This window comes from Hyalella azteca, unplaced genomic scaffold, assembly GCF_000764305.2.
Source record: "Hyalella azteca isolate HAZT.00-mixed unplaced genomic scaffold, Hazt_2.0.2 contig10575, whole genome shotgun sequence".
Classification (NCBI taxonomy): Eukaryota; Metazoa; Arthropoda; class Malacostraca; order Amphipoda; family Hyalellidae; genus Hyalella; species Hyalella azteca.
Window position 1 is genome coordinate 62826 of NW_025940608.1, and position 24531 is coordinate 87356.

The window sequence follows — 24531 nt, forward strand, 5'->3', positions numbered from 1 at the left end:
CCTAACCTACTCACGTTACACTCCTTCTAAAACCAACCCGAACGGACCTAATTAACCTCATTGGCTACTGTATGGCAAAGAGGCGGGGCAAGTGAGCAGACGAGGCCGCTCATTGGCTGTAAGAGAATGGAGAGGCAAGGTAATTTGAGTAGGTTAAGCCAGATGGGACTAGACCGGCTGTAGAAAGTAGAAGCTGTCTGCTTATGAGCGAGCATGCGTAAATATTGATTGAAGCTGTAGATAATGCACATAGGTCTAAATATTGGCTTTAAACCGTGCATTAAAATCTGGATTACGGTGTTCTTAGTCTGTCTTAGTCTGTTTCTGCGTGGGCTTGGTTCTCAAAATTTCCTTTTAATGGTGGATAATTACAACTGTCACCCATGGCACATGACTGCGCAGTTGTTAAAAAATTTTGCAAATATTGGTAGAAAAATGGTGTCCAGGGTAGAGTTGTTCTCGGCAGGATATTGGAGGAGCATAGGCAGGACGTACCACCGCTGCTTCGGCGAGGTGGCAGCATATATTACCACATAGGTGTGGGCATGACACCGAACCACCTATGGACAACTTTTTTAATCTCCGGCTATAAATGTCAATAAAACATCGCTTCTTCACCAATAATATTTATTCAACCCGACTGGTTCACTTCTGCCTACGGTTCCTGATTTGAAACTGTAGTGGGCATGGCATGCAGGGTTCCATTGGGAGCGGTTCGTGATGCACCACTGTAGGGAACCATTGTCGAACCAGTTCAGTGAACCGCCTTATACAGGTAGAGTTACCTGTAAACGCACCAATAAATCAACAATCATAATGTGACCAACTTCAACTTGGGACATCAAAACTGTATTACGAATGAATACATTTGTATCCAGGTACTATTGCATTGGAAGACCAAGAACACAGGTATTTGTGATGAGAAAGATGCGAAAATAACTAAGGTGTTCACAGGAATCGCCAAATCATGAGAAAAACTTGATTACTTCTCGGGTTTGAATGTTTTGAACGTGTTGTAGGAAAGACTGGACGTTAACATGTGTTGTCAGGAGGACTGGACGTTAGCATGTGTTGTCAGGAGGACTGGACGTTAACATGTGTTGTCAGGAGTAGGACGTTAACATGTGTTGTCAGGAGGACTGGACGTTAACATGTGTTGTCAGGAGGACTGGAAGTTAACTTGTGTTGTAGGAAAGACTGGACGTTAACATGTGTTGTCAGGAGGACTGGACGTTAACATGTGTTGTCAGGAGGACTGGACGTTAACATGTGTTGTCAGGAGGACTGGACGTTAACCTGTGTTGTCAGGAGGACTGGACGTTAACATTTGTTATCAGATGGGCTATCCGCTAACCTATATTGTCGGAAATAAGGTAGGGGGAAATAATTTATAACAGTAGAGTGACAATAGGCTCATCACTAAATCTGCTGTCCGTCGCTAAGAGGAAACCTCCATTTAGCCACCAACAATGTCAAATGAATGTGTTCTCCAAAGAAGGCTGCGATTGATCAACCTGCCCCAGATCTATCTCTCTATCTAACTTCATTGTACATTTCATTTATCCCTATTCCTTACTGTTACTTGATTTTTGAGCAAGGAAACTGACATGCCTTTTGGACTCGTTGAACTTACGTTGAATTTTGCCAGAGTTAGTATAAATTCATGTTGGATCAAAAAAACCACCACAGTCATCTCTGCTGGTGGCTCTAGCCAAGTAAGCAAGCCCGTCCATGTAAGGCTGCCATCAGATATTGACGCCGGGTAAAAGTTGCCAGAGTTCTCGATATCCATTTCTGTACCGGTGAGGACGCCACAGATGTCGTAAGGTGTCAGGTCAGTAGGCCAGTGGAAGACGACATCGTTCAACTTTATTTCGTAGGTCCACAGGCTTGTATTTCTTAGTCCTTTGAGAGGTACTGTGAAAGAATGAAATCCTTTATAAAAGTCTGTTGAAGGAATAATATGAGTTATAAGTAAGTTATAACTAAATTGCAGTTTTGATACCCAGACCGCTAGCTCCACTTAGTGATAAATGTTGTACGAATACGAGCCAAATTTTGCACGCAATGTGGTATATGTTTGTATAAATCGTCTGCCTAACACTGTAACTAACATAATTCGTACCTAATATTGTACCGAAAATGCTTGGTATTATACTAGTCTACGGATGTGAAATATAGTAATATCCAGAGTTCACATTTTCAGCCTTCCAATTTTAGTTAGGTTATCATAACAGAATTGTAATTAATGATGAATGTTGTATAGTTGGACCAATGTTAATGCTCTAATTTAGGGTTCTTACAATCGAACTCCTTGGAAGCCGTCTTATTTCCGCTGTCCATCGCCTGAGTGTACGTGATATTGAGCGAAGAAGTCAGGCAAATATCAGTCACATTCCCGGTTCCGATCTCGATGGTGCCTTTTGGTTTAGATATGAGGAAGACAAGCTTCGGTTTGGGCTGCGTGGGGTTCGTGTATTTGATGCCGTTGATGCCAAACTCAATGGTGAACTCGGTGAAGCTACCGCAGCCAGGGGAAGCCTGTAGGATCAGTGGTGGCTGAGTTAGAGAAGGTGGTGGTAAAAAGTTGGTGTGGACAGTGGGTGTGGACAGTGGGTGTGGGCAGTGGGTGTGGACAGTGGGTGTGGACAGTGGGCGTGGACAGTGGGCGTGGACAGTGGGTGTGGACAGTTGGTGTGGACAGTTGGTTAGCTCAACAATTTCACTTCCACAAAATTTTCAATTTTGGTTTCAATTACCAGTCAGTTGAATTATTAATATCTAAACTCGATCCAACGCTGTTGTTGACTTTCCATCAGCCACTATTCAGCATTCACGCACAGTTTTTACTACACAAATGACATTTAATGGCCAATGGCAACCAAATTGGTCGAGTTAAAAGTGATTGTACACAGAGACAGTAGTGGCGGCCAGTACAACAGAGGGAGCAGTGGCGGCCAGTACGACTTTCAAATACTAACCGCCACTATTTATCGTGCTGTTGGCCTCGTGTATAGACGCTACGGGCAGCGGAAACGCCCAGTGACATTTTAATCATGGCTAGTAATCCTAAAAGTTGTGCTGGACGCCACTATTGTCCCCGTGTTGTACTGGCCGCCACTATTGTCCCCGTTTTATTCTGACCGCCACTATTGTCCCCGTGTTGTACTGGCCGCCACTATATACTGTCCCAGTGTGAAAGCACTTTTAAGGTTGTAGGTAAGCTTTTGAATCTGAGGCTTTTGCTTTGGTTAGGTTAGGTTATTCATATGATTATGAATAATATATGCGGAAAGAACAAAATAATTTAACGAATATGTAAATAAAGATATATTTACAGCCTTACATCGTAAGTTATTATGACTGTTTTGTTCGGGAATAAGTTGGCTTCCATTGTGAATCCCGGCACCACATTGAACGGCCAGCTGTCTTGAGGCTCTGCTCAATAGAAGACAACTTAGTGGTAATATTGGCCTTGTGTGGGTCATCCTGACCCAGGGTATCAGTGCAACGGGCAGAAAGTGGGACAGTGTTAAAACACTATTATGTCATATAATTATTAAGTATCAAAACACAATTATATTCCTAATACTTGACCCATTCATATTTCTAAGCTTCATTTCCTGGGTACATATGAGATGAGATTTAATCAAATCAGATGGAAATATTACGGAGAAATAAGTCGCTTTATATGAAAAAAATTTTACGCTCACATGTCGACCTAAATCGCCTCGTGTTCATCCAAAATGAATCTTCCACAAATTACATAGTTCGAATTGGAGCAAAATTGTTCGGACCAGAACTACATAGTCCGAATCAGAGCAACATAGTCCGAACCAAAACTACATAGCCCGAATTAGAACAACATAGTTCGAACAAAAACTACATAGTCTGAATCAGAGCAACATAGTGCAAAACAAAGCTACATAGTACCCAATTTCCCTTATTCGTTGGTAGTAGATTGAGTAGAACTATCATCATTTGTGTTACCTGGCTTAGTAGTCGCCACAGTCTGGGCAGTGGTACCGAACTTCTCTCCGGTGGGGAGACCGAAGGAAATGATGACGTCTGTGCTGCTGCACCCTGGGACGTTCTCAATCAACGTCTGGGGCGAAGTGGTTTCGATGTACTTCTCCTGGCCGGAGAAGCTGACGATGAAGCCGGGGTAGTTGCAGCCACCATCGTTAGAAGTCCACGTCACGTCGAAGTTGTTATTCGTATTCGCCGTCCGGGTCGCAACCACCGTCAACACTTTGAAATTTCCTGTTGAAGATTGGAAGAAACGCGTTAATTGAAAAGAGTCCCTTCATACCTTATCTTAATTAACTAGAAAAAATAGGATTTTATACATTGTTATCCAGTATTTGAAATTTAGGTTAGAGTGGTTGCAGCAATGAACCGCACCCACGTCACTGGACTGGACCAATGGTGGGCAAGGTGACTTGCGAGAGTTTGCAAAAAGACCTGTCTGCAATATATGACTGCGAACAAAATGCAAAATTCACCCTCAATTTGGTGTAGCGGAAGAGTCGAGATAGAATACAACTACTTGGCCCCGGATGGCACAGAAATTGGGGAGAAGCAATTTTTTCACGACTGCGCAGTGACGAAGAGTACTAATGTCACATTTGGTGACGTGTAGGAGCAAAAACTGCAAGAAGCAGGCAAAAAGTAATGTGGATCTTGTGGACGTTCAGAACAGGAGAAACGGAACTGGTGATCACGTTTTTCACAGCAAATGTGATCCTTCTCCTCGAGTACTGCTGTCAGCTGTGGTTCACGGTTTGTGCAGTGTGGCCATTAGAAGCGATTTAGTGAATCTTCATGCGAAGGAACGAAATCTTCGTGATGCAATATATCACAATGAGAGAAGACACTGTAAAACTCTAAATCCGACAAAATTCTTGGTTTCTGAGCTCAGTTTGCGGAAGCAATCCATTTCCATAGCGGGACCAAGGTTGTTTTACGTCTTGACTGTGAAGATAACAAGAGCGGGAGTTGTTCGCTCTGGAGGCCGTCAAAAGACTAAACTTGTCACTGGCACAATCAATGATCACACGGGGTTGGCCAGAAAAAAAAGACAACGTGCCAGCGAGGCTTGCGACTACAATGTTCAGAACCCCTCTCGCACAGGAACATGAATTCATCCCACCCACCGTAACTGGTCTGAATCACAGGTGGATTTCACTATTTCATCGCACCCACCGAAATTTGGCTTGACCAGAGGTGGGTTGGCCTGGTAGATGGCTATGTAGTTTGCCTCTGCCGCCTTCTGGTCAGCACATGCATGACTCGGTACGGTTGCGTTGTAGGTGAGGCAGGTGGTACCATTGAAGTACAGGGTGGAGTGTCCTGCAAACGTTGCGACGGTTAGTAAAGATGTTGTTCCATAGAAGCATTGGTCAATTATTATTGCAATCCAGTAATACTTGGTAAATGGCAGCTTTTGCAGCGGTAATCAACAGCGGTAACCAACTCACCGGCCACGGCGGCAGCGTTGACGCAGTCCCTGAAGGTGGGCGCGCTCGGCTGGGAGCTTCCGAAGCATTTCAATATCGCCGGTTGAGTGTATGCGCGGCTATACACGATCCCGTTCTTAGACATGATGGATCGGAACACGACCGATCTTTTGGTTTTCTTGCAAGATGTCATGGGGCTTTTGGGGGTCACAAGCACCTGTAATCATTAAAATTATGAATATGTACCAGAATATTGATGTTGGTGACAAGACACAGTTGAAATGGTTACTTGCCAAAAAACTTGTGAGGGCACAGTAAAGCCTATTATTCAAGTATGGAAATGATAGCTTAAATGTTCATAAAATCCCAACGCGAACATAAGTTCAAAAATCTCAGTTTAATTAGACGCGTGTGATGGTTATTTCAACTCACATCAACAGCAGGGCCTGGAGGCAGGTTCGCCTGTGGGCAGGGAAAGGGTAATACCAGCATTAGCTATCACAGATAAATAAGTAACTCATGATTTGTATACCTGACATTTCACAAGCAGTTTGTTGCATGTAGGTTAGTTTTGTACCCTAGCAGTATAAAAACGTGTTATGTTAACCAAACAAGGATCTAATAAAATTATTACTCATAATTTCACAAAAGTATTAACGCTGTGAAATTAATTAATTAAACGCTATGAAACGCTATGAAATTAAACGCTATAATTAATATTAATTAAACGCTATGAAACCAGTGTTGCAATTTCAAATAAGTCCAGCAGCTATCTCAATCAATCGTCAGCTATGGAAAGATCGGGTTCCAAAGGCCGGATCCCTCGTGAATCAAGTCACGAAAAATTCAAGAATCGGCAACAGGCCATGGGCCTATTTCTTCAGTGCCGACACTTCTATTCTATTCTATAATGACCTGGGCTTCATGGAGCACCGTGGTCAAAATTCCGGCGAGAATCAGGGGAAGGAGTTTGGCCATCTTGACCTTCCCGACCTGGGGAGACACGAGACTATGATTATTATTTAAGATATTAGAAGGATTATAATTAACGATACTTGAAATTATTAGTAGTATTGAAAGAGAGCTTATCTGCACAGTTTTGTAGAATTTTCGATTCTAAGAGTTATTTACTGAGCTTTTTAGAGGCTCTCAGGGGAATGCTTCAATTGGACGCATGATATCTTCCCCATCATCTTTGAAATTCTATGAAAGTTTTAAATTAGTTCTAAGGACAATAAGACTTCATTTGTGAAGAAAAAAAAACGAAGCCATTTTATTACTCGTTCTCGTAAAAATTTTAGCACAAGTGCCCACAAATCACATCACCATTTTAGCACTCTATTGGCTGATCAGAGATATTGCATTTGTCCGTGCATCTCTTAAACTCTGTAGGATATGTTGCGTGGTATACCAGCTGTGGTATAATGCGTGGTATAGCAGCTATCCTTAGTATCCTTAGTATTTGTTTGGGACATAGCAGTCCCAGGCCACGATGGATCGCCGCCTCTGGTTATCGTTCATCCGCCCTCATTTGGGCCACCTGATGCACGATGCTGTTGCTCGCTTCTCGCCGCTGGTAGTGTTGCAGGGGAGGTCGATCTGGGACTGTGCCCAGGAACACGTCTAGTTGTCTCTTGAAGGTCTCCAGGGTGAACTCCCCCTCTCTTATATCCCTTGGTAGGGCCTTGAACAGCCTTGGCCCTGCCACGGATTATACCAGCTGTGGTATAATGCGTGGTATATCAGCTGTGGTATAATGCGTGGTATACCAGCTGTGGTACAATGCGTGGTATACCAGCTGTGGTATAATGTGTGGTATATCAGCTGTGGTATAATGCGTGGTATACCAGCTGTGGTATAATGCGTGGTATACCAGCTGTGGTATAATGCGTGGTATACCAGCTGTGGTATAATGCGTGATTCATTGTTAGTAATATGAAACTAGTAAATTGAAATTTGTTTAGTAATTTATATTTATTAATTAATTTTTATGACGTTGAATACATTTCATTCTATAAACTTTCTTGGATTTGTTTTAAGATGGTTACGAATGTTGATTATATTATTGTTATTATTATTAACATTATTATTATTACTATTATTATATTATTATTATCGTTATCATTATTATTAATATTACTATTATTACTATAACTAATATATTTTCAATCCTATTATTATTATTAATATCATTCTTTACAATACTAAAATCCAAATAATTTAAATTATTATCTGACTTATTATTTTCGCGAATCCGAAATCAAAATACCGCATGCAATTTCAAATTCTTTATAAAATTCGTGCGTATGAAACCAACTAAAATATCTCGTACGAAATGAATTCACATAAACTTTTACTGAATGATGATTTTTTATCATTAAAACACATATATTTTACATATTGACATATTGATGATTTTTTATCATTAATTACCAGATATTAAAGACTAATTTGAGTTATTGACAAAAAATGCAAGATACGTAGTTACATATTGAAGATACTTGAATTATTTTCAATAATATTCGTGTACAAGTGGTAAACGCCATATAATAATAATAATAATTATAATAATTATAATAAAAATAATGCAACGATGTGTTCAAAATCGTAGTCAAAAATTCATTCATCATTCCAGGGTAGTGGGAAATTTGAAAAAAAGTGAAAACATAGCGAATAAATAAATAAATGAACTATTTTCCACAAATTAATATTGGTACACTTAGAGGTCACAATGGGTAGAAGTAATCATTAAGGTCTATATCTATGTCTAGCTATATCTATATGTCTATATCTATATGTCCATAAATGTCTATGATCTATAGAATATATGTTCGAAGTTTCAGAGCTTTATCTCATCATCTTCACCGTTAAGGGACCATACGAGAATATAGAAAACAGAATTAAAGCAAATATTACAGAATTATTCCTAGATAAAATTTTATTAGCTGAGGCTTGCATTACGTAAAGGTCACTCTAAATATGCAACCCTCTTCAAAAATGCAACCCTCTAAAGAATACAACCCTCCCCATAAATGCAACCCTCTCAAAAAATGCAACCCTCTTTAAAAATTCAATCCTCAAAAATGCAACCCTCATCAAAAATACAACCCTCTCCAAAAATGCAACACTCATCAAAATACAACCCTCTCCAAAAAATGAGACCCTCATCAATAATAGAATCCTCTCCAAAAATGCAACCCTCATCAAAAAAACAACCCTCTAAAAAATAAAACCCTCATCAAAAATACAACCCTCTTGAAAATTCAAAAATGCAACCTTCTCAAAAAATACAACCATCTTCAAAAATGCAACCCTCTAAAGAAAACAGCCCTCTCCATAAATGCAACCCTTTCAATAAATACAACCCTCTCCAAAAATGCAAACCCTCTCAAAATATACAACCATCTTTAAAAATGAAACCCTCTATAATAATACAACCCTCTCCAAAAATGCAGCTATCACAAAAAATACAACCCTCTTCAAAAATGCAATCCTCTCAAAAAATGCAACCCTCTCCGAAAATGCAACGCACTCAAAAAATACAATCCTCTCAAAAATACAAACCTCTCAAAAATACAACCCTTTCAAAATACAACACTCTCAAAAAATGCAACCCTCTTCAAAAATTCAATCCTCAAAAATGCAACCCTCATCAAAAATACAACCCTCTTCAAAAATGCAACCCTCTCAAAAAATACAACTCTCTCCAAAAATGAAACGCTCTCAAAAAATACAACCCTCTTCAAAAATGCAACCCAGTCAAAAAATACAACCCTATCATAAAATACAACCCTCTTCAATAATGCAACTCTCTCGAAAAAAATACAACCCTCTTAAAAATGCAACCCTCTCAATAAATACAACTCTCTTCAAAAATGCAACCCTCTCAAAAAATACAACCCTCTTCATATATACAACCCTCTCCAAAAATGCAACCCTCTCAAAAAATGCAACCCTCTTCAAAAATTCGATCCTCAAAAATTCAACCCTCATCAAAAATACAACCCTCTTCAAACATGCAACCCTCTCAAAATATACAACCCTCTCCAAAAATGCATCCCTCAACATATATACAACCATCTCCAAAAATGCAACCCTCATCATAAATACAACCCTCTTCAAAAATCCAAAAATGCAACCTTCTCAAAAAATACAACCATATTCAAAAATGCAACCCTCTAAAGAATACAGCCCTCTCCATAAATGCAACCCTCTCAATAAATACAACCCTCTCCATAAATGCAAACCCTCTCAAAATATACAACCATCTTCAAAAATGCAACCCTCTCAAATAATACAACCCTCTCCAAAAATGCAGCTATCACAAAAAATACATCCCTCTTCAAAAATGCAACCCTCTAAAAAATACAACCCTCTCCAAAAATGCAACGCACTCAAAAAATACAACCCTCTTCAAAAATGCAACCCTCATCAAAAATACAACCCTCTCCAAAAATGCAACCCTCATCAAAAATACAACCCTCTCAAAAAATAAAACCCTCATCAAAAATACATTCCTCTTCAAAAATCCAAAAATGCAACCTTCTCAAAAATGCAACCATCTTCAAAAGTGCAACCCTCTAAAGAATACAACCCTCTCAATAAATGCAACTCTCTCAAAAAATACAACCCTCTTCAAAAATGCAACCCCCTTAAAAAATACAACCCTCTCCAAAAATGACACTCTCACCAAAAATACAAACCTCTTCAAAAATGCCACCCTCTCAAAAAATACAACCCTCTCCAAAAATGCAAACCCTCTTAAAAAATACAACCATCTTCAAAAATGCAATCCTCTCAAATAATAGAACCCTCTCCAAAAATGCAGCTCTCACAAAAATACAACCCTCTTCAAAAATGCAACCCTATCAAAAAATACAACCCTCTCCAAAAATGCAACGCACTCAAAAATACAACCCTCTCAAAAATACAACCCTCGCCAAAAATGCAACCCACTCAGTACAGTAGCGCGAACATGAGCGGCGAACAGGAGTAGCAAACAGGAGCAGCGGACAGGAACGGCGGACAGGAGCGACGAACATGAGCGGCTAACATGCTCTACGAACATGAGCGGTGAACGCTCACTCTTATTCTACTCACGTTAAAAGTGGTAAAAAAATATGAATTAATTGTTTGATCTTTAAAAAAACTTACTTTTTTCCCCGAAGATATTTACGATGTCTGCGTTTTGTTAAAGTTTATTAGAACTCCAGGGAACGCTAAGTTAAGGCACTCAGGGAACGCTAAGCTAACACCAGACAACGTTACACCGCCACGTCCACCGCACAAGTGAAGAGCGGCGCCCCGCGGGGTGGCTATATCCACCCGCTATGGAGAGGCCCCACTAGCCCCTCCCCCCGCATGTGTTGTGGGAAACTGCGTTGTTTCCGTGACACGTGGATCAATGTTCTTAGTTTAGTCTATTTATTAATAAAAGTTATTAATTATATTACTCATTAAGTTTATAGAAGTCGAAAATACAATTAATTGAACCACTAATTTTAATTATAGGGGATGTATGTAATTTAAATCGTGGAGGGGAATTTAATTCGAAGGTTAATCTAGTTTAATAATAGGAGGTTCATTTAAGTCTCGAAAGTAATTTAAAATAAGTCTACGAGGTAAATTTTACTGAATTTAATTTAATTATGAAAGGTTAAGTTATTGAAATTTCAAGAGATAAATTCACTTCCCATCTAGAAATATAATTTCATTCAAATTTAGGAGGTTAATTCGTTACTAAGACTTCAATTTGCTTAAGTCAAGGATATAAATTCATTTATTTCTAGGCAGGTTATTTTATTAGTCTTTAGAAGGATACTTAAAAGAAATTTTGTGAAATTAATTTAATTTAACACTAGAATGATAATCTATTAACACATATTATTATTATTATTATTATTATTATTATTATTATTATTATTATTATTGTTATTANGACAGTGGGTGCGGACAGTGGGTGTGGACAGTTGGTGAGCTCAACAGTTTCACTTCCACAAAATTTTAAATTTTGGTTTAAATTACCAGTCAGTTGAATTATTAATATCTAAACTCGATCCAACGCTGTTGTTGACTTTCCATCAGCCACTATTCAGCATTCACGCACAGTTTTTACTACACAAATGACATTTAATGGCCAATGGCAACCAAATTGGTCGAGTTAAAAGTGATTGTACACAGAGACAGTAGTGGCGGCCAGTACAACACAGGGACAGTAGTGGCGGCCAGTACGACTTTCAAATACTAAACGCCACTATTTAACGTGCTGTTGGCCTCGTGTATAGACGCTACGGGCAGTGGAAACGCTCACTGACATTTTAACCGTTGCTGGTAATCCTAAAAGTTGTGCTGGCCGCCACTATTGTCCCCGTGTTGTACTGGCCGCCACTATTGTCCCCGTGTTGTACTGGCCGCCACTATATACTGTCCCAGTGTGAAAGCACTTCTAAAGTTGTAGGTAAGCTATTGGATCTGAGGCTTTTGCTTTGGTTAGGTTAGGTTATTCATATGATTATGAATAATATATGCGGAAAGAGCAAAATAATTGAACGAATAAGTAAATAAAGATATATTTACAGCCTTACGTCGTAAGTTATTATGACTGTTTTGTTCGGGAATAAGTTGGCTTCCATTGTGAATCCCGGCGCCACATTGAACGGCCAGCCCTCTTGAGGCTCCGCTCAATAGAAGACAACTTAGTGGTAATATTGGCCTTGTGTGTGTCATCCTGAACAGGGTATCAGTGCAACGGGCAGAAAGTGGGTCAGTATTAGGACACTAATATGTCATATCATTACTAAGTATCAAAACACAATAATATCCCTAATACTTGACCCATTCATATTTCTGAGATTCATTTCCTGGGTACATATGAGATGAATACTAATTCAATCAAATATTACGGAGAAATAAGTCGCTTTATATGAAAAAAATTTTACGCTCACATGTTGACCTAAATCGCCTCGTGTTCATTCAAAATGAATCTTCCACAAATTACATAGTTCGAATCGGAGCAAAATTGTTCGGACCAGAACTACATAGTCCGAATCAGAGCAACATAGTCCGAACCAAAACTACATAGCCCGAATTAGAACAACATAGTTCGAACCAAAACTACATAGCCCGAATAGAACAACATAGTTCGAACTAAAACTACATAGTCCGAATCAGAGCAACATTGCCGAAACAATGCTACAGAGTCTGAATCAGAGCAACATAGTGCAAAACAAAGCTACATAGTACCCAATTTCCCGTATTCGTTGGTAGTAGATTGAGTAGAACTATCATCATTTGTGTTACCTTGCTTAGTAGTCGCCACAGCCTGGGCAGTGGTACCGAACTTCTCTCCGGTGGGGAGACCGAAGGAAACGATGACGTCTGTGCTGCTGCACTCTGGGATGTTCTCTATCGTCGTCTGGGACGAAGTGGTTTCGACGTACTTCTCCTGGCCGGAGAAGCTGACGATGAAGCCGGGGTAGTTGCAGCCACCATCTTCTGCGGTCCACGTCACGTCGAAATTGTTATTCGTACTCGCCGTTCGGGTCGCAGCCACCGTCAACACTTTGAAATTTCCTGTTGAAGATTGGAAGAAACGCGTTAATTGAAAAGAGTCCCTTCATACCTTCTCTTAATTGACTAGAAAAAAATAGGATTTATAAATTGTTATCCAGTATTTGAAATTTAGGTTAGAGTGGTTGCAGCAATGAACCGCACCCACGTCACTGGACTGGACCAATGGTGGGCAAGGTAAAAAGACAACGTGCCAGCGAGGCTTGCGACTGCAATATTCAGAACCCCTCTCGCACAGGAACATGAATTCATCCCACCCACCGTAACTGGCCTGAATCACAGGTGGATTTCACTATTCCATCGCACCCACCGAAATTTGGTTTGACCAGAGGTGGGTTGGCCTGGTAGATGGCTACGTAGTTTGCCGCTGCTGCCTTCTGGTCGGCACATGCATGACTCGGAAAAGTTGCGTTGTATGTGGTGCAGGTGGTACCATTGAAGTACAGGGTGGAGTGTCCTGCAAACGTTGCAGCGGTTAGTAAAGATGTTGTTCCATAGAAGCATTGTTTAATTATTATTGCATCCAATAATACTTGGTAAATGGCAACTTCTGCAGCGGTAACCAACGGCAGCAGCCAACTCACCGGCCACGGCGGCAGCGTTGACGCAGTCCCTGAAGGTGGGCGCGCTCGGCTGGGAGCTTATGAAGCATTTCAGTAACTCCGGGTGAGTATATGTGCGGTTATACACGATCCCATTCTTAGACATGATGGATCGGAACACGACCGAACTTTTGGTTTTCTTGCAAGATGTCATGGGGCTTTTGGGGGTCACAAGCACCTGTAATCATTAAAATGACGAATATGTATCAGAATATAAGATGTTGGTGACAAGACACAGTTGAAATGGTTACTTGCCAAAAAACTTGTGGTGGCGCAGCAAAGCCTATGATTCAAGTATGGGAATGATAGCTTAAATGTTCATAAAATCCCAACGCGAACATAAGTTCACAAATCTCAGTTTAATTAGACGCGTGTGATGGTTGTTTCAACTCACATCAACAGCAGGGCCTGTAGGCAGGTTCGCCTGTTGGCAGGAAAAGGGTAATACCAGCATTAGCTATCACAGATCAATAAGTAACTCATGATTTGTGTACCTGACATTTCACAAGCAGTTTGTTGCATGAAGGTTAGTTTTGTACCCTAGCAGTATAAAAACGTGTTATGTTAACCAAACAAGGATCTAATAAAATTATTACTCATAATTTTACAATAGTTAATTATAATGACCTGGGCTTCATGGAGCACCGTGGTCAAAATTCCGGCGAGAATCAGGGGAAAGAGTTTGGCCATCTTGACCTTCCCGACCTGGGGAGACACAAGACTATGATTATTGTTTAAGATATTAGTAGGATTATAATTAATGATACTTGAAATTATTAGTAGTATTGAAAGAGAGCTTATCAGCACAGTTTGAGAGAATTTTCGATTCTAAGAGTTATAACTGAGCTTTTCAGAGGCTCTCAGGGGAATACTTCAACTGGACGCTTTAACTCTTCGTCACCATCTTTGAATTCTATGAACGTTTTAAATTAGTTCTATAGATAATAAGACTTTTTATTTGTAAAGAAAAAATAAGCAAAGCCATTTTAATACTTCATTAATTAATTTTTATAACGTTAAATACATTTAATTATATGAACTGAATTTGTGAATAACACAAATTCACAATAACAAATATGAATTTTGAATATGAATTTTGAAATTTTATGAATATGAATTTTTCACAATAACAAATTCACAATAACAAATATGAATATGAAAAAAATATTTAACACAATAACAAATATGAATTTGTTTTAAGAGGGTTACGAAGGGTAATTATTATTATTGGTATTATTATTAATATTATTATTATTATTATTATTATTATTATTATTATTATTATTATCATTATTATTAATATTACTATTGTTACTATTACTAATATTTTGTCAATCCTATTATCATTCTTTACAAAACTAAAATCCGAATATTTTAATCATTATGCGACTTATTGTTTTCGCGAATTCGAAATCAAAATACCGCATGCAATTTCAATTTCTTTTAATAAATTCGTGCGTATGAAACCAACTAAGATATCTCGTACGAAATGAACTCACATGAACTTTTACTGATATATTCATGATTTTTTTATTGTTAATTAACAGATATAAAAGACTAATTTGAGTTATTGGCAAAAAATGTACGATACGTAGTTACATATTGAAGCTACTTGAATTATTTTCAATAATATTCGTGTACAAGTGGTAAACGCTATGAAACAAGTGGTAAACTCTATGAAACAAGTTGTAAACGCTATGAAACAAGTTGTAAACGTTATGAAACAAGTTGTAAACGTTATGAAACAAGTTGTAAACGTTATGAAACAAGTTGTAAACGTTATGAAACAAGTTGTAAACGTTATGAAACAAGTTGTAAACGTTATGAAACAAGATGTAAACGTTATGAAACAAGATGTAAACGCTATGAAATAAGTGGTAAACGCTATGAAACCAGTGGTAAACGCTTTGAAACAAGTGGTATACCTTGTCTTTGTTTACGCTCGTTATAACAAATAGAAAATATGTATTTAAAAAACACGTGTATATCCTGAGTACATCACCGAATAAAATGAACGTTCTATTCACATATATTGCACTAAAATAAGCTGGCCACAAGTGTTCAGTAGCTATAGTTACCCCCCATTACCCCTCACCCCTCTCCTCTTTGGGGGTGATCCTTTTTCAATCTTACATGATTTATACACCAAATATACTGTCTCTTCCAATGCGTGGTCAAACCTGAACACTTGTCTGTTCCTGATCAATGGAACTGAAGCCGAGTGAACAGAACTGTTACTGTTCAACAGATGTGGCAATGCTCGGGGTGAACAGAACTGTTACTGTTCAACAGGTGTGGCAATGGTCGGGGTGAACAGAGCTGTTACTGTTCAACAGGTGTGGCAATGGTCGGGGTGAACAGAACCAGGTTCATGCGAACCTTGAGGTCATGAATAAACTGTTGTCATGAATAAAAGTCTTTTCGGGTCAAAATATACTTCCAACACCACAACACATATATAAAATTGGGCAAGGTTACGAAGTTAATCGAGACAATCTGGAACAGGACATATACAGGCCGAATAGAGGGATCCTTACTTGCCGCTCTCTAAAATCCGAATGAATCCGTTCGTACAACATGTCAGCAAAGCTAACATTCTTTCTAAAACAATCTTACAACTTTTACATCCTAATTAAAATATATCATTTTACTATACACCATACATCAAAAATAATACACATTATCGATCCTTAATAATTAATTTAGCCCTCTACATATTGCCCCCCACCAAGTGCAATACCCAATTGCACTCAAAAAAAGTATCAAAACGCATTACAAGAGCATTTATGTTGAATCACGTATTTCTTTACCCTATTTACAATACAGAATGTACCGAATTATGTACATCATTTCCCTAGGTCTTTTATTAATAACTCAGTTCTAAAAATCATGCTAAACATCAAGCTCTTAAAAATTTGCACTAATTATTCCAAACATTACAGTCGGGTATTCGTATTCATCTTGTACTCTTGTGTTCTTGGTTGTACCCGAGGATACTCAGTCACTGGACCATGAGAATGTGTAGTCCTGCGATACAAGGACGCATCAGTAGGTAGTTCCAACAACACATCAGATGCTTCGTTGATAACCAGATCGCCTACTCTTGATTCTAACGGACTTCTACGTTGCCAAGTGTCTTTTTCAATTTAAAATTTGTTACATTCTCTTTAACACTTTTCACATCACTACTCATTTTTGATAAAATATTAGATCGCATATCACTTTCGCTTGCATCTTCCGACGCCAATACATCAGAAACATCTTCCACCCACGCATCATTCAAGCTTTGCGAGACTGTACTAATCTTATCCACAAGCTCCTCTTGCACAGACAATGATTGTTCAAGCCATAAAAAGAAACTAGAGTCGCCGGTCAATGAACTATTAGTCTGTCGCGACTTACAAACACCAATAGACGAGAAACGGTCAGTTATATCTAAAACATTCCTGTCTAACACAAACATCGGAGATGATACTTTACATTGATTGTCGACAGGCCTACCGTTTAACATTACTTCACCTCCTCATCATCAAAACTCCAATTTATAGCACTTTGTTCCAGAATCGGGTCGTCGTTAAAATCTATCCGCTGAATAGAAAGTAAAACATTAGAATATTTATCTTCAAGAAACTTAAACTCTAGCACATTCCTACGACTAAAAATAGGCTTATAAGATACAATTTCAGACATTTGCCCTAAATTATCGTAAACAATAGGCTGAGATAGGTACATCAAAATTATCGCATTCTGTTTCGCCATCCGTAGACGATATACAATCTACCCGTACATTTGAGCATTGATCATCTTCGTTACTATCCACATCGACATCACAAACCGGAACAATGTTTGCGGTTTTCGAAACATCCAAATCAAGTAAATATTTTGGCGGATCAAACCAGGCCCAGTTCGAAATTCTCGCAGTCATTGCGGCCGTTCGCCGCAGAGACGTTCGCAAACGCGCAAATCTCGGCCGTTGTTGCCGACTTCACCTCGCGTTCTAGCAGTCTAGCGACGATATGGCCTCATCTGCCTCGAACAGCGCGAGGCCTCGGTCGGCAAAAGCTGCGGCAGGCAACTGGCCGCACCTCTACCGCGGCCTACGTCGAATATGCCGGTGGTAACGGTTCAAGCTTTGAGGAGGCAGAGAGAGGAAGGGGGTGAAGGGTGATGAAGGCGGAGGAACATCGAAAGAACCTTCTAGGCATGAATCTCAATATGGAGTTTTTACCGGAAGAAACTGATTGAATTATTCACTTATTTAATTTCTCTAAAATTATGAGGTTTACATGTTTTTTTTTTATTTTCTACACTTTTTCGACAGTTCTATTCTATTCTATACTACAGCGAATCCGTGTCGCCATTATTTTTGGAACTAGGTCCATCCAGTATTGTGTGTATTTAGTTTATTGACATAAATTCGATGAAAAACGCGAAATCAGTAGATAATCTGAAAGTAAACATAAAATAAATTTACAAAATAATAGAAATACTAAATGAACGCCAAACGGTGACGAATACGACTGAAAGTATTGCAGAACTCCCATGATTTTCAAATACAAGGAACTGCCCGGCTGCTGCGCATGCCAGGCAGCGAACACTCCCGCGCATGCGCGGTAGTCTAACTAGTCTTCGGCTCTATACAGTGGTGCGGTCGGGAAGTACCGAGAATGTACGTGTGGTGCAGTGAACACGACCTGAATTCGGTTACTTTTGGATAAATATTGGAGGTAAGGAACAGATAAAACGTCAGAATTTAATGTATTTACAGTTTCATACTGTTTAAGGTCTCATGCGCAACTGTCAAGGGGAAATTTTGGTTACTGCTTTTGGTTATGAAACATTGCTTCTCGTTCAAGGATTCATCTCCAGCCTAACTTACTGTATTGCTATCGAAACTCGAAAGGCACGCTTGCCTATTGAATCCGTAGTCAATCCACTCAATTTTAGTTGAACGTTACGATTAGGATCTGAAATGAACTTTTTATCTCGGAGTTATGTATAAATGTGCCACCGTAAAAATTTCGAGAAGCCTACTTTTTTCTATATTAAATTAGCTGGTATTTTGGAACTAATCGAGATGACAGAGTCAGTTAAACTTGAGCACGTCTGTAAGCTCGTATTACTGGTCACAGGTTACTGATCAAAACTGATGAAATCCATTTTGTTGCAGGCAAATGTTGAATGCAGCTAAACCCGACTATAACTTTGCCCGCGAAGCAGTCGAGGTCCGAGAAGAATCGGGTGAACTGGGGCCGTATTATCAAAACTTCGTAACTTTTTGTACTTCCGACAAAAAAGTTACGAGTTACGTAAGGACACCCTAATTTTGGCATTATCAAAACTTTCGTACGTAAGACTTAGCTAAAAGCGTACTATCAAAACCATCTGGCCAACTGACCAATCAGAGGCTTTGGATTTGTTTACATTCTGTGAACTTCGATGGCGGGAATCGATGCCTTCGATGCTTCGATGGTATCGACTATCGAATGCTGTCTGTCGGTATTGAGTCGGTATTGCTCTTTGTTGGCCCAGAAAAAGCCGTTCTAAAATAGTTGTGAACTCTTTTTAATAAACAGCGTGAGTTGAAGAAGAAATCTGTGTACGGAGCTAAAAATTATGGTTGGCAAAGATATAAAGTATCGATTAGAAGGAATGAATGAATTGAATTTTTGAAAATGAATGAAAAAATGTTTGAACATTTTTGAAAAAATGAATTGAATTTTTTTCCAATAGCACTGTTTAGCACGATCACATATTTTGATCGTGCAAATGTTGCGCGATCAAGTAGTGGAGCCATCACAAGTAGAAGAACTCCACTTACGACATCTCCGAGCGGCCGTACAGTTACGTTACGTATCTTCCCGCGCTAATGTTTTGATAATACCACCTCTAGAGTTACGTCATCAAGTCAGCACTTACGCCTCTCGTAAGTCGATTTTGCGTACTTACAAAAGTTTGATAATACGGCTCCAGTCTCTCAAGTTTCACGGCATTGACTGCATCGATATCGGGTGTAGGAGGGACCTGATATGCTGTCAAATTTCTGCTTATTGCACCACACGATGATCGTTAATAAAGGTGAGAAATCAAGTGGACGCCTAAGGGGGAGGTATACCCTCCGGAAAAACTTTTTGTTTACGGGCGGATCACTCTGAAACTTGTTACACATATGTAAAACAGAATTCTAAGACATTTTTGTTCGTGTAATTTTTTCGGAAAAATTGATAGAAAACGTGAAATTCATAGAAAACGGACAAAAAAGGTGGTACTGTAGAAATCTATCTCCTCCTAGGGTTTTGAAGCTACAGCGATGAGACATATACCATTCTATTCGTAAGGACCATACCAATCGAGTAACGAAGCCCGATTTTTGATTTTTGCCTTAGTTTTTTACGCATTTAAATTTTTTTTATTTTTTATCATTTCCCCTCCATCTTCCCCCCATTTTGAATCCAAACTATGCACAAATCTAAAAAAGGGCTTCGAGGTAGGTATGGTCTTTACGAATTTATGAAATGACATGTTTGTGAAGTGCAAACCGCAATTTTTCAATCAAACAAAAATTTATGACATTCGAGCCGCGAGATTTCATACCTACTGAAATTATATGATATTAGATCCGCGATATTTCAGACAAAAAACCATCCAATGCCAAAGAACCATCAAACGCCAAAGAACCATCCAAAGCCGGTGAGCCATCCATGGCTGAAGAACCATTCAAAGCCGAAGAACCATCCAAGGCCGGTGAACCATAGGATGGTTCTACGGCCTTGGATGGTTCTTTGGCCTTAGATGGTTCTTTGGCCTTGGATGGTTCTAAGACCTTGGATGGTTCTACGGCCTTGGATGGTTCTTCGGCCTTGGATGGTTCTTCGGCCCTAGATGCTTGTTTGACCTTGGATGGTTCTTCGGCCCTAGATGGTTCTTCGGTCTTGGAGAAAACATTGTTCAAGAAGAGTCAAAGTAAAAAACTCGAACACTATCAAGCAGACTGCACTCACAAAATGAGTGGTTCATGTTGTCCAAATAGTGACACAGTTTCTGCACGGACCACTGATACGTTCTTTTATAATCACACTAGCGTAGAGAGGACATCGCTATTGGCCCAAAATATCGCTTATGATTTGCGTGTAGAGGGCAGAGTTCCCTTTGAAATTTAGTGCATGAAGCAATATAGTAGTAAGTAAGTAGCCAACACTTAAGTATGCTCGCTCACAAGCGTACGGTTTTGCAACCATCCTCCTCCTACTCCGCCTAAATTCTTCCGGTATAACCAACTCACGTTACACTCCTTCTAAAACCAACCTGAACGGACCTAATTAACCTCATTGGCTACTGTATGGCAAAGAGGCGGGGAAAGTGAACAGACGAGGCCGCTCATTGGCTGTAGGAGAATGGAGAGGCAAGGTAACTTGAGTAGGTTAGGCCAGAAGAGGCTAGGCCGCAGTAAGTGAAGGCTGCCTGCAGAACTGCCTGCTTATGAGCGAGCATGATTGGCTGAAGACTTACGGTGAAATTACTTTGAACATTGTATTAAAATCTAGATTTCGGTGTCCGTACTCAGTGTCATCTGGCTTTGAAACTAAGCGTAGTTATTGTATGCTGAGGCTGGACGTTGGCTCCAGGGCTAATTTAATGGATAAATCTAAGGCCTACTATAGCTGTGCCTCCGGTTCCAGCCACGCCATCGCATTCAGGTCACTGCTTCACTTTCAGGATTAAGCGGATATTTCAGAATCAAGAACAAATCCTGACTAAGTTGCGTGGACTTGGATCTCAAGATTCCCTTTTAACGGAGAATAAATACTTCAGTCATCCATGGCACAAGACGGCGCAGCTATGGAACAAGTTACAAATGTCGACAAATATTGGTAGAAAAATGGTGTCCAGGGTAGAGTTGTACTCGGCAGGCTATTGGTGGAGCATAGGCAGGACGTGCCACCACTGCTTCGGCGATGTGGCAGCATATTACCACATAGGTGTTTGCATGGCACCCAACCACTTATGGTCTACCTTTAATCCTCTCTATGATTGTTAGTAAAACATCAGTGCTTCACCAATAATATTTATTAAACCCAGCCGGTTCAATTCTGCTTACAGTTCCTGCGCGAAACTGTAATGGGCTTGGCATGCAGGGTTCCATTGGGTGCAGTTCGTGATGAACCGCTGCAGAGAACCACTCTTCAATGACAGCAATGAACCGTTTAACGACCTGAATAGATCTGTAAATGAACCAAAAATTTATCAACCCACATGCAGACTATGACTAGCTTGAGACATCAAAGCTGTACAATTAATGAGTACATTTGTAGTCAGGTACTATTGCACTGGAAGACCATGAACACAGGTATTCGTGAAGAGAAAGATACGGAAACAACTAAGGTGTTCACAGGAATCATTAAATCGTGAGGACAACTTGGTTGTTTCTTGGGTTTGAAAGTTTTGAACGTGTTGTCGTGTAGACTGTATGTTAACATGTGTTGTCGTGAGGACTGGACGTTAACATGTGTTGTCAGGAGGACTGGACGTTAACATGTGTTGTCAGGAGGACTGGACGTTAACATGTGTTGTCAGGAGGACTGGACGTTAACATGTNCACTTACAAGGCTAGGCCGTGTTTTAGTCACTTACAAGGCTAGGCCGTGTTTTAGTCACTTACAAGGCTAGGCCGTGTTTTAGTCACTTACAAGGCTAGGCCGTGTTTTAGTCACTTACAAGGCTAGGCCGTGTTTTAGTCACTTACAAGGCTAGGCCGTGTTTTAGTCACTTACAAGGCTAGGCCGTGTTTTAGTCACTTACAAGGCTAGGCCGTGTTTTAGTCACTTACAAGGCTAGGCCGTGTTTTAGTCACTTACAAGGCTAGGCCGTGTTTTAGTCACTTACAAGGCTAGGCCGTGTTTTAGTCACTTACAAGGCTAGGCCGTGTTTTAGTCACTTACAAGGCTAGGCCGTGTTTTAGTCACTTACAAGGCTAGGCCGTGTTTTAGTCACTTACAAGGTTAGGCCGGGTTTTAGTCACTTACAAGGCTAGGCCGTGTTTTTGTCACTTACAAGGCTAGACAGTGTTTTAGTCCCTTAGAAACCAAGGCCGTGTTTTGGTCCCTTAAAAAGCTAGATTGTGTTTTATTCCTTTTAAGAGCTAGGCGGCGCTTTCGACTGCCACCAAGCATGCAGGGTCGAGGCTACGAAGCTGCAACAAAAGCCACAACCGCCAAGACGTTGGAACAAGTTTGTTCTCGGAACGCATGGCCACCGCATGGAACAGTTTACCCGACCCAGTCGTAACGGTACCAACAGCGTTGGAATTCAAACTTTGTGCTGCCATTCTTTGGACGGTCATGCCGGCAAAGAGGAACAGGAGCGCCAAACAGGAGCGGTGTAGCTAACAGGAGCGGCAAACATTAGTGGCGAACAGGAGCGGCAAACGGGATCGACGAACAGGAGCGGCTATCATGCGCTCCGAACATGAGCGGCAAACGGGAGCGGTGAACGCTCACTCTTATTCTACTCACGGTAAAGTGGTAAAAAATATGAATTTTGTGCTTTTGATCTTTAAAAAGCTTACCTTTTCTCTCGAAGATATTAACGATGTCTGCGTTTTGTTAAAGTTTATTAGAACTACAGGGAACGCTAAGTTAAGGCACATGGGTGTGGACACTGGGTGTGGACAGTGGGTGTGGACAGTGAGTGTGGACAGTGGGTGTGGACTGTTAGATGGTTTAACAATGTCTCTTCTATGAAATTTTCAAATGTGGTTCAAATTACCGGTCAGTTAAATAAATAATATGCAAACTCAATCCAACGCTGATGTTGACTTTCCTTCAGCCACTATTCAGCATTCATGCACAGTTTCCACTGCACAAATGAAACTTATTGGCTAATGGCCAACAAACTGGTCGTTTTGAAAGGGATTGTACACAGAGGCAGTAGTGGCGGCCAGTACAACACGGGGACAGTAGTGGCGGCCAGTACAACACGGGACTGTAGTGGTGGCCAGTACAACACGGGAACAGTAGTGTCGGCCAGTACAACACGAAAACAGTAGTGGCGGCCAATGCAACACGGGGACAGTTGTTGTTGTTGATGTTCCCCGAGCCCCGGTCACGCCAGGAAGCCCGCGCCGCGCAGGAAAGCCGCCACCCGAGCCGGCTCGGACCATAGCTGCGCGATGGATGTTATGCCTGCCCGGAGCCTGGGTGCTGCCAGCTCCGGGCACTCCAGCAGAAGATGCTTGACGGTGTGGGGGAGTGCTTGACATTGGGGGCACAGGTCCGTTTGAGTGCTGTCCAGGCGCTGTTTGTAAGAGTTTAGCGAGGATGGTGACCGCAGCGGAGTCTGCTGAGGTGCACCCTGTCTGCACGGCTCAACTGCTGTTCTGTATGGCTGATGTCTGGTGGTATATCATCAATGATACTGTTAATTGGTAGATTAAGAGTGCGTTCCGGGTTAGGTGTGTGTGTGTATGTGTTTAATGAAGGTGGCTGGGTCTGTGGGCGGAGGTATGGAATTAATTATTGTGAGATAGTAGTTGTATGGAGTGTTGGCAATATGTCTGTGTGTGGGGGTAGGTACTGAAAGTAATGGCAGGGTCTGAGGGGGTTGTGGAGTGCTGATGCAAGGAATTGGGCGCCTCTCATGTCTAGGTGTTCTTTCATAGAGAGGACTTTGGTTTCTGCATGGACGTGACTGGATGGTGTGGTTTGGGTGCTGCCAATTGCGATTATGAGGGATGTGTTTTGTATGGTTTGTAGGTGTTTGTGAAGTGTGGGTGAAATTATGGGTGCCCAGGCTGGACTTGCATAGTCTAGGACTGAGCGTATGTATTGTTTGTACACTAGTGTGAGGGTTTCTTGGTTCTGTCCGAATGTTGTTCCTGTGAGGGCTCTGTGTGTGTTTAGCCT

General features: G+C 40.5%; 2 protein-coding genes across 2 annotated transcripts; both read right to left on the reverse strand.

The window, feature by feature from the left end:
• Positions 1-618: 618 nt before the first annotated feature.
• LOC108664636 lies at positions 619-10783 on the reverse strand. Its single transcript, XM_047882490.1, has 10 exons — positions 10615-10783; positions 6375-6452; positions 5892-5921; positions 5481-5676; positions 5206-5352; positions 3991-4263; positions 3347-3438; positions 2304-2541; positions 1634-1917; positions 619-785 (listed from the first exon to the last, which is right to left on the reverse strand). Exons 2-10 carry the CDS (start codon positions 6435-6437, stop codon positions 768-770), a joined length of 1341 nt encoding a protein of 446 aa, XP_047738446.1. The 5' UTR covers positions 6438-6452; positions 10615-10783; the 3' UTR covers positions 619-767.
• Positions 10784-12281: 1498 nt separating this feature from the next.
• LOC125178527 lies at positions 12282-23265 on the reverse strand. The gene is made up of 7 exons (XM_047882489.1): positions 23196-23265; positions 14258-14335; positions 14025-14054; positions 13613-13808; positions 13339-13485; positions 12759-13031; positions 12282-12319 (listed from the first exon to the last, which is right to left on the reverse strand). The coding sequence occupies exons 2-7, from the start codon at positions 14318-14320 to the stop codon at positions 12282-12284; spliced, it is 747 nt and encodes a 248-aa protein (XP_047738445.1). The 5' UTR covers positions 14321-14335; positions 23196-23265.
• Between the last annotated feature and the right edge of the window lie 1266 nt (positions 23266-24531).